The sequence below is a fragment of the Pan paniscus genome, chromosome 20 (assembly GCF_029289425.2).
Source record: "Pan paniscus chromosome 20, NHGRI_mPanPan1-v2.0_pri, whole genome shotgun sequence".
Taxonomy (NCBI): domain Eukaryota; kingdom Metazoa; phylum Chordata; class Mammalia; order Primates; family Hominidae; genus Pan; species Pan paniscus.
In genome coordinates, this window is record NC_073269.2 from 58,681,034 (window position 1) to 58,691,885 (window position 10,852).

At 46.3% G+C, this 10,852-nt stretch overlaps 1 protein-coding gene across 9 annotated transcripts in view; it reads right to left on the bottom strand.

Moving 5' to 3' along the window:
• The window catches only part of LOC100970246 (zinc finger protein 83), a 138,321-nt gene that overhangs the window by 13,338 nt on the left and 114,131 nt on the right, over window positions 1-10,852 (bottom strand). For 8 of the 9 annotated variants that reach the window (XM_055103853.2, XM_063600589.1, XM_063600586.1 and 5 more), the window contains one exon: window positions 9,330-9,417. The exons of the other annotated variant lie outside the window; for it this stretch is intronic. In XM_055103853.2, the coding sequence (XP_054959828.2) occupies window positions 9,330-9,344 (15 nt within the window). In that variant the 5' untranslated portion in view covers window positions 9,345-9,417. The remainder of the gene's footprint in view (window positions 1-9,329; window positions 9,418-10,852) is intronic. 9 annotated transcript variants of the gene reach the window in all.

A 10,852-nucleotide genomic window follows, 5' to 3' on the forward strand; every position in this document is an offset into this window, starting at 1 on the left:
TGAAAGTTTGCTTGTAGACACTCAACGCTTTCTCATACACCATGAATATTGAACCTCCCCCTCTACACAGTTGCCCCATCAGTCCCCATTACAACCTCTGATGGCTGCCGCCCTAGCTGGATCCCTGAGTCTGGGTAAAAGACACCTCTTTTGGTACTCTTTCTCAGCTTTTCACTTTGCATTTCCAATTTTACCTTGCAAAAGGCCTCTTCTTCTGCGGCTCCTCCACTCACATGCGTCTGCCTGCTAATTGGACAGGTGCACGTACACTCGTTTTTCTTATTCCCAAAATTCAATTTGCAAATGGGACTGAACAACTTCCTATCCCACTCATGATACCAAACACACAAAAAAGAGTTATTCCTCTAATCCCTCTACTTGTAGGGTTAGGACTTTCTGCTTCCACTATTGCCCTTGGAGCTGGAATAGCAGGCATTTCAACTTCTGTCACGACCTTCCAAAGCCTTTCAAATGACATTTCTACTACAATTACAGATATATCACAAACTCTATCAGTCCTTCAGGCCAAGTCAACTCTTAGCCCCAGTTGTCCTCCAAAATCGCTGAAGCCTGGACTTACTCACTGCTGAAAAAGGAGGACTCTGTATATTTTTAAATGAAGAGTATTGTTTTTACGTAAATCAGTCTGGTCTGGTATATGACAACATAAACTCAAGGATAGAACCCAGAAATTTGCCAACCAGGCAAATCATTACCCAGGACCCATCTGGACACTTTCTAACTGAGTGTCTTGGCTGCTCCCTATTCTTAGTCCCCTGGTACCTGTTTTTCTCCTTCTCTTATTCAGGCCCTGTGTCTTCCATTTAGTTTCTCAATTCATACAAAACCGCATTCAGACCATCACCAATCATTCTGTATGACAAATGCTACTTTTAACAACCCCACAGTACCATCCCCTGCACCAAGATCTCCCCACAGCCTAAATCCCTATTCCTTGTAACTCATTATAAAATTTTCCTTAAGGTGTCCACGCAGCTCCTAATCTCACTCGAAGCAACCCTGAGAAACATCATCCATTATCTCTCCATACCACCCCCAAAAATTTTTGCCACCCCAACACTTACTTCACCACTATTTTGTTTTATTTTTCTTATTAATATAAGAAGACAGGAATGTCAGGCCTCTGAGCCCAAGACTGCAGGTATACATCCAGATGGCCTGAGGCAACCGAAAAGTACAAAAGAAGTGAAACAGCCAGCCCCTGTCTTAACTGATTGACCAACCTTATGACTTTCCATTATGACTTGTTCCTGCCCTGCCCCAACTGATCGATCAACCTCGAGAAATTCTTCTGGACAATGAGTCTTATGATCTCCCCACAATGCACCCTGTGACCCCCTCCTCTGCTGACAATAGATAACCACCTTTAACTGTAACTAACTATCCACTGCTTACCCCAGGCCTATAAAACTGCCCCACCCCTATCTCCTTTTGCTGACTTCTTTTTCAGACCCAGTCTGCCTGCACCCAGGTGAAATAAACAGCCTTGTTGCTCACACAAAGCCTATTTGGTGGTCTCTTCACACAGACGAGCATGACACTGCAGTCTAGTTGAGGGTGGAGGGTGGGAGGAAGTAGAGGCATAAAAAAAAAAACTATTGGGGGCCAGGTGTTGTGGTTCATGCCTGTAATTCCAGCACTTTGGGAGGCCGAGGTGGGTGGATCACCTGAGGTGAGGAATTCAAGACTAGCCTGGCCAACGTGGTGAAACTCTGTCTCTACTAAAAATACAAAAATTAGCCAGCCATGATGGCAGGCACCTGTAATCCCAGCTACTGAGGCAGGAGAATCCCTTGAACCTGGGAGGCAGAAATTGCAATGAGCTGAGATCATGCCAGTATACTCTGGCCTGAGCAAGAAGAGCAAAACTCAGTCTCAACTAAATAAATAAATAAATATTGGGTACTGGGCTTAATGTCAAGGTGATGAACTATGTACAACAAACCCCGATGACACGAGTTTACCTGTGTAACAAACCTTCACATGTAGCCCCAAACCTAAAGTAAAAAAATGAATATTGTCAGGCCTCTGAGCCCAAGCTAAGCCATCATATCCCCTGTGACCTGCACGTACACATCCAGATGGCCGGTTCCTTCCTTAACTGATGACATTCCACCACAAAAGAAGTGAAAATGGCCTGTTCCTGCCTTAAATGATGACATTGTCTTGTGAAATTCCTTCTCCTGGCTCATCCTGGCTCAAAAGCTCCCCCACTGAGTACGTCGTGACCCCCACGCTGCCCGCCAGAGAACAACCCCCCTTTTTCCTTTACCTACCCAAATCCTATAAAATGGCCCCACCCCTACCTCCCTTTGCTCTCTTTTTGGACTCAGCCCACCTGCACCCAGGTGAAATAGTTTTATTGCTCACACAAAGCCTGTTTGGTGGTCTCTTCACACGGACACGCATGAAATTTGGTGCCGTGACTCGGATCGGGGGACCTCCCTTGGGGAGATCAATCCCCTGTCCTCCTGCTCTTTGCTCCATGAGAAACATCCACCTACGACCTCAGGTCCTCAGACTGACCAGCCCGAGAAACATCTCACCAATTTCAAATCCGGTAAGTGGCCTCTTTTTACTCTCTTCTCCAACCTCCCTCACTATCCCTCAACCTCTGTCTCCTTTCAATCTTGGCACCACACTTCAATCTCTCCCTTCTCTTAATTTCAGTTCCTTTCATTTTCTGGTAGAGACAAAGGAGACATGTTTTATCCGTGAACCCAAAACTCAGGCGCCGGTCACGGACTAGGGAAGGCAGCCTTCCCTTGGTGTTTAATCATTGCAGGGATGCCTCTCTGATTATTCACCCAGGTTTCAGAGGTGTCAGACCACGCAGGGACGCCTGCCTTGGTCCTTCACCCTTAGCAGCAAGTCCCGCTTTTCTAGGGAATGTGTAAGTACCCCAACCCCTTCTCTCCGTGTCTCTACCCCTTCTTCGCCTTTCTGGGGGGCAAGAAACCCCAACCCCTTCTCCTTCACCCTTAGCAGCAAGTCCCACTTTTCTAGGGGAGAAGCAAGTACCCCAACCCCTTATATCTCTGCACCCCGATCCCTTATTTCCATGCCCCAACCTCATATATCTCTGTGCCCCAACCTCTTATATCTCTGTGCCCCAATCCCTTATTTCCATGCCCTGACCTCATATCTCTGTGCCCCAACCCCTTTCCCGCTTTTCTGGAGGGTAAGAACCCCCAAACCCCTTCCCTCCGTGTCTCTACTCTCTCTTTTCTCTGGGCTTGCCTCCTTCACTATAGGCAATCTTCCACCCTCCATTCCTCCTTCTTCTCCCTTGGCCTGTGTTCTTAAGAACTTAAAACCTCTTCAACTCTCACCTGACCTAAAATCTAAGCATCTTATTTTCTTCTGCAATGTTGCTGGACCCCAATACAAACTCGACAGTAGTTCCAAATAGCCAGAAAACAGCACTTTCAATTTTTCTATCCTGCAAGATCTAAATAATTCTTGTCATAAAATAAGCAAACGGTCTGAGGTGCCTGATGTCCAGGCATTCTTTTACACATCGGTCCCTGTGCCCAGTCTCTGTGCCCAGTGCAACTCGTCCCAAATCTTCCTTCTTTCCCTCCCACCTGTTCCCTCAGTCCCAACCCCAAGCATCGCTGAGTCTTTCTAATCTTCCTTTTCTACAGACCCATCTGAACTCTCCCCTCCTCCCCAGGCTGCTCCTTGCCAGGCTGAGCTAGGTCCCAATTCTTCCTCAGCCTCCGCTCCTCCACCCTATAATCTTTTTATCACCTCCCCTCCTCACACCCGGTCCGGCTTACAGTTTCATTCCGTGACTAGCCCTCCCCCACCTGCCCAGCAATGTACTCTTAAAAAGGTGGCTGGAGCTAAAGGCATAGTCAAGGTTAATGCTCCTTTTTCTTTATCCCAAATCAGATAGCGTTTAGGCTCTTTTTCATCAAATATAAAAATCCAGCCCAGTTCATGACTCGTTTGGCAGCAACCCTAAGACACTTTACAGCCCTAGACCCTAAAAGGTCAAAAGGTCGTCTTATTCTCAAAATACATTTTATTACCCAATCTGCTCCTGACATTAAATAAAACTCCAAAAATTAAATTCCAGCCCTCAAACCCCACAACAGGATTTAATTAACCTCGCCTTCAAGGTGTACAATAATAGAAAAAAGTTGCAATTCCTTGCCTCCACTGTGAGACAAACCCCAGCCACATCTCCAGCACACAAGAACTTCCAAATGCCTGAACCACAGTGGCCAGGCGTTCCTCCAGAACCTCCTCCCCCAGGAGCTTGCTACAAGTGCCAGAAATCTGATCACCAGGCCAAGGAATGCCTGCAGCCCCGGATTCCTCCTAAGCTGTGTCCCATCTGTGCGGGACCGCACTGGAAATTGGACTGCTCAACTCACTTGGCAACCACTCCCAGAGCCCCTGGAACTCTGGCCCAAGGCTCTCTGACTGACTCCTTCCCAGATCTTCTTGGCTTAGTGGCTGAAGACTGACACTGCCCGATTGCCTCAGAAGCCTACAGGAACATCACAGACGCTCTAAGTAACTCTCACAGTGGAAAGTAAGTCTGTCCCCTTCTTAATCAATATGGTGGCTACCCACTCCACATTACCTTCTTTTCAAGGGCCTGTTTCTCTTGCCTCCATAACTATTGTGGGTATTGACAGCCAGGCTTCTAAACCTCTTAAAACTCCCCCACTCTGGTGCCAACTTGGCCAACACTCTTTTATGCACTCTTTTTTAGTTATCCCCACCTGCTCAGTTCCCTTGTTAGGCCGAGATATTTTAACCAAATTATGTTTCCCCAACTATTCCTGGACTACAGCCGCATCTCATTGCCGCCCTTCTCCCCAACCCAAAGCTTCCTTCACGTCTTCCTCTCATATCCCCCCACCTTAACCCACAAGTATGGGACATCTCTACTCCTTCCCTGGCAACCGATCACATGCCCATCACCATCCCATTAAAACCTAATCACCCTTACCCCGCTCAACGCCAATATCCCATCCCACAGCACGCTTTAAAAATATTAAAGCCTGTTATCACTCGCCTGTTACAGCATGGTCTTTTAAAGCCTATAAACTCTCCTTACAACTCCCCCATTTTACCTGTCCTAAAACCAGATAAGACTTACAGGTTAGTTCAGGATCTGTGCCTTATCAACCAAATTGTTTTGCCTATCCACCCCGTGGTGCCAAACCCATATACTCTCCTATCCTCAATACCTCCCTCCACCACCCATTATTCTGTTCTGGATCTCAAACATGCTTTCTTTACTATTCCTTTGCACCCTTCATCCCAGCCTCTCTTCGCTTTCACTTAGACTGACCCTGACACCTATTAGGCTCAGCAAATTACCTGGGCTGTACTGCCGCAAAGCTTCACAGACAGACCCCATTACTTCAGTCAAGCCCAAATTTCATCCTCATCTGTTACCTATCTCAGCATAATTCTCATAAAAACACACGTGCTCTCCCTGCTGATCGTGTCCAATTAATCTCCCAAACCTCAATCCCTTACAAAACAACAACTCCTTTCCTTCCTAGGCATAGTTAGTGTGGTCAGAATTCTTACACAAGAGCCAGAACGGCACCCTATAGCCTTTCTGTCCAAACAACTTGACCTTACTGTTTTAGGCTGGCCATCATGTCTGCGTGCAGCAGCTGCTGCCGCCCTAATACTTTTAGAGGCCCTCAAAATCACAAACTATGCTCAACTTACTCTCTACATTTCTCATAACTTCCAAAATCTATTTTCTTCCTCATACCTGATGCATATACTTTCTGCTCCCCGGCTCCTTCAGCTGTACTCACTCACTATTAAGTCCCACAATTACCATTGTTCCTGGCCCGGACTTCAATCTGGCCTCCCACATTATTCTGGATACCACACCTGACCCCCATGACTGTATCTCTCTGATCCATCTGACATTCACCCCATTTCCCCATATTTCCTTCTTTCCTGTTCTTCACCTGATCACGCTTGATTTATTGATGGCAGTTCCACCAGGCCTAATCACCACACACCAGCAAAGGCAGGCTATGCTATAGTACAAGCCACTAGCCTGCCTCTTAGAACCTCTCATTTCCTTTCCATTGTAGAAAGCTATCCTCAAGGAAATAACTTCTCAGTGTTCCATCTGCTATTCTACTACTCCTCAGGGATTATTCAGGCCCCCTCCCTTCCCTACACATCAAGCTCAAGGATTTGCCCCCACCCAGGACTGGCAAATTAGCTTTACTCAACAAGCCCTGAGTCAGGAACTAAAATATCTCTTAGTCTAGGTAGACAGTTTCACTGGACAGGTAGAGGCCTTTCCTACAGGGTCTGAGAAGGCCACTGCAGTCATTTCTTCCCTCCTGTCAGACATAATTCCTCAGTTTGGCCTTCCCACCTCTATACAGTCTGATAACAGACCAGACTTTATTAGTCAAATCAGCCAAGCAGTTTTTCAGGCTCTTAGTATTCAGTGAAACCTTTATATCCCTTACGGTCCTCTGTCTTCAAGAAAAGTAGAACGGACTAAAAGTCTTTTAAAAACACACCTCACCAAGCTCAGCCACCAACTTAACAAGGACTGGACAATACTTTTACCACTTTCGCTTCTCAGAATTCAGGCCTGTCCTCAGAATGCTACAAGGTACAGCCCATTTGAGCTCCTTTTTATTAGGCCCCAGTCTCATTCCAGACACCAGACCAACTTGGACTGTGCCCGAAAAAACTTGTCATCCCTACTATCTTCTGTCTAGTCATGCTCCTATTCACCCTTGTCAACTACTCATAAATTCCCTGCTCTTCTTTACACTGCCAGTTTACACTGTTTCTCCAAACCAGCACAGCTGATAGCTCCTAGTGCTGTCCACAAACCGCCACTCTTAACTCTTAAAGTAAATAATCTTTACTGGCAAAGCATGCTGAACCTCCTTAGGCACTCTCTAGTATTAGATGTCCTAGTTCCTCCCAATTCTTAGTCCTTTAATACCTGTTTTTCTCCTTCTCTTATTCCATTTAGTTTTTCAATTCATACAAAACTGTATCCAGGCCATCATCAATAATTCTAAATGACAAATGTTTCTTCCAACAGCCCCACAATATCACCCCTTACCACAAAACCTTCCTTCAGCTTAGTCTCTCCCACTCTAGGTTCCCACGCCACCCCTAATCCCGCTCGAAGCAGCCCAGAGAAACATCGTCCATTCTCTCTCCATACCATCCCCAAAAATTTTCACCGTCCCAACACTTTACCACTATTTCGTTTTATTTTTCTTATTAATATAAGAAGACAGGAATATCAGGCCTCTGAGCCGAAGCTAAGCCATCATATCCCCTGTGACCTGCATGTACACATCCAGATGGCCGGTTCCTGCCTTAACTGATGACATTGTCTTGTGAAATTCCTTCTCCTGGCTCATCCTGGCTCAAAAGCTCCCCTACTGAGCACCTTGTGACCCCCACCCCTGCCCACCAGAGAACCCCCCTTTTTCCTTTACCTACCCAAATCCTATAAAATGGCCCCACCCCATCTCCCTTCACTGACTCTCTTTTCAGACTCGGCCCACCTGCACCCAGGTGAAATAAACAGCTTTATTGCTCACACAAAGCCTGTTTGGTAGTCTCTTCACACGGACGTGCATGAAAAATATAATTTCTTTTAATTTACTGCCGTTTTTTCCTAAAGTCTCATAATGATGCAGAAATACACGTGTACGAGACTTGCTCTGATACCTGGCACAGACCTGACAGTAGCGGCTCCCCAGTGAGGCTGGAAGGAGGGTGGAGGATGTGACAGGGAAAGGAGACGCTTTATGGCCAAGGGCCTAAGCTGCAGCTTTGCTTGGAGTTTTACCACAAAACAAATATATTCATTGGTCAGGTGTGGTGGCTCATGCCTGTAATCCCAGCACTTTGGGAGGCCCAAGGCAGGCGGATCACCTGAGGTCGGGAGTTTGAGACCAGCCTGGCCAACATGGAGAAACCTCATTTCTTCTAAAAATACAAAATTAGCCGGGCATGGTGACGCATGCCTGGAGTACCAGCTACTCAGGAGGCTGAGGAAGGCGAATCACTTGAACCCAAAAGGTGGAGGTTGCGGTGAGCAAAGATCACGCCATTGCACTCCAGACTGGGCAATAAGAGTGAAACTCTCTCAAAATAAATAAATAAATAACAAATATATACATCATGTGATGTTCAAATATAAAAATATATATTCATTATTAATTGGTGGGGCTGGGCACCGTGGCTCGCGCCTGTAATCACAGCACTATAGGAGGCTGAGGCAGAAGGATCACCTGAGGTCAGGACTTCGAGACCAGCCTGGCCAACATGATGAAACCCTGTGTCTACTAAAAATACAAAAAGATTAGCCGGGTGTGGTGGCATGTACCTGTAATCTCAGCTACTCGGGAGGCTGAGGTAGGAGAATCACTTGAACTCAGAAGGCGGAGGTTGCAGTAAGCCAAGATCAGGCCATTGCACTCCAGCCTGTGTGACAGAGCAAGATTCCATCTCAAAACAACAACAACAACAACAACAATAATAATAATAATAATAATAATAATAATAAGTGGAATGAGAATATGGCTCCATCCTCTAGGATACAAAAGTGCTTCTCCCATAGTTGAGAAAAATAGTAACTATTTTTACCAAAAACACCTGTTTCAGAAGCCTCTTAACACCACAATCTCCATGAGCTTAATGTGCTAAGAATGGTTGAATGAATCTCCTGCTATTATTCAGGTTGATTTCCTATTCTTAAAATAATGATGGAATAAAACATCTTGTATCATTCATGTCTGTGTATTAACTTTCCATTCTAATTAGTAAGATTTTTGGAGTCAGAAACAAAGTAACTCACTAAATTACCTAAAAATATAGTATAAAATCAGGGAGAAAAGATTTCCCCTTATTTGTCTCCTTTTCTAGAATTTACCACATACTTCGTGGACATTAATACGTGACTTCCATTGGCAGCTGCTCTAATCCTGGTCCACAGAGAGTTGACAGAGCATCAAGATGTGGCCCCTGAACAATCCCTGCTGCCCAACAGCACTGACACCACGGGACCCTCACCCCGTCTCCATCCATGTCTGGGTGTGAGCCCTTCCCAGGACCATGCCCAGTGCAGCCTCTTCCCAAGTTCATGTGATTGGGTCACAAGAGATGGAATCTAGGCGAGATGAGAGGGACTGAGGGAAGGCATGGGTGAGTGTGAGCAAACACGTCAGGCAGGACACTTGAGACTCAGAGAAGATTCCCAACTCCAAGGCCCAGGGTTTCTGAAAGGAAGGAGACAGAACAATCCACTGAGAATATCATCTCACCTGAGGAAGAACCATTCCTGACGCCTTTGCTTTCCTCTTCCCCTTCCGGGTTTCTTTCTCACGTACCAAGAGTCCTTAGAAGTCAATCCTGAATGTTAAAAATATGTTGTTTATTGCTCAGAATCAATACACCCCGTTCCTGTAACACAACAACACATACAAAGGAGACCTCACCCTGAGGAAATATGGTCCCCTCTGCTGCCCACTGCACCAGGGACGAGAAACTCCTACAGGAAAACTCCCGCACCCTTCTGGAGAAGCCCACACCGCACCCTTCTGGAGAAGCCCACACACGCTGCAGCAGTGGGGAGCTGGGCTGGAATGAGCTCCTAGCCCTGACCAAACCCCATGCAGAAACTGGGTGCGGTGGCTCATGCCTGTCATCCCAGCACTCTGGGAGGCCGAGGCGGGTGGATCGCTTAATCTCAGGGGTTTGAGATCAGCCTGGGCAACATGGTGAAACCCCATCTTTGCCAAAAATACAAAAACATAGCCAGGCATGAAGGTACACGTCTGTGTGTCTATGTTCCCAGCTACTTAGGAAGCTGAGGAGACAGAATCGCTTAAGCTCAGGAGTTAGAGACCAGCCTGCCAACATGTTGAAACCCTCTCTCCACTAAAAATACAAAAATTGGGCTGGCCACAGTGGCTCATGCCTGTAATACCAGCACTCTGAAAGGCCAAGGCAGGCGGATTGCTTGACGTCAGGAGTTCCAGAGTAGCCTGGGCTACATGGTGAAACCCCATCTCTACTAAAAATACAAAAAGTAGCTGGGCTTGGTGGGCGTCTGTAATCCCAGCTACTTGGGAGGCTGAAGCAAGAGAATCACGTGAATCTGGGAAGCTGAGATTGTGGTGAGCCGAAATCACGCCACTGCACTCCACCCTGGGAAACAACAGGGAAATTCCAACTCAAAAAAAAAAAAAAAAAAAAACTATGTAGACCAGGTGCGGTGGCTCTTTCCTGTAATCTCAGTACTCTGGGCGGCCAAGGCAGGAGGATACTTTGAGCCCAGGATTTTGAGACTAGCCTGGGAAACACAGTGAAACCTCGTTTCTACAAAAAAAAAGAAAAGAAAGAAAGAAAGAAAAAGAAAACTAGCCGGGCTTCTTGGTGGCTCATCACTGTGGTCCCAGCTACTTAGGAAGCTGATGTAGGATTACTTGAGCGAAGGAGGACCAGGCTGCAGTTAAAGATCATGCCACTGCATTCCAGCCCAGGCAATTGGCCAGACCCTGTCTCTTAATATTAGTTAATTAAGTTAAAAATTATGTGTTAACAGAAAGGGATTTTTTTCCCACTTCACTGCCCCACTCCCTACCCCACTCTGGGAAAAGGGAATGGAGTGACTCACAAGTGAATAAGTCACTCCACTGTGGCTGAATAGGGATTCCAAGTGGAAGCTGACCTCTGAGGCCAACACTCATAGAGTGTATATGTCTTATAGATAGGATTCTTAAAATTCTCAGTCTCATCTGTGTAATTTAAGCAGTTTTAAGTTACTAGATTATATACAAAGAAG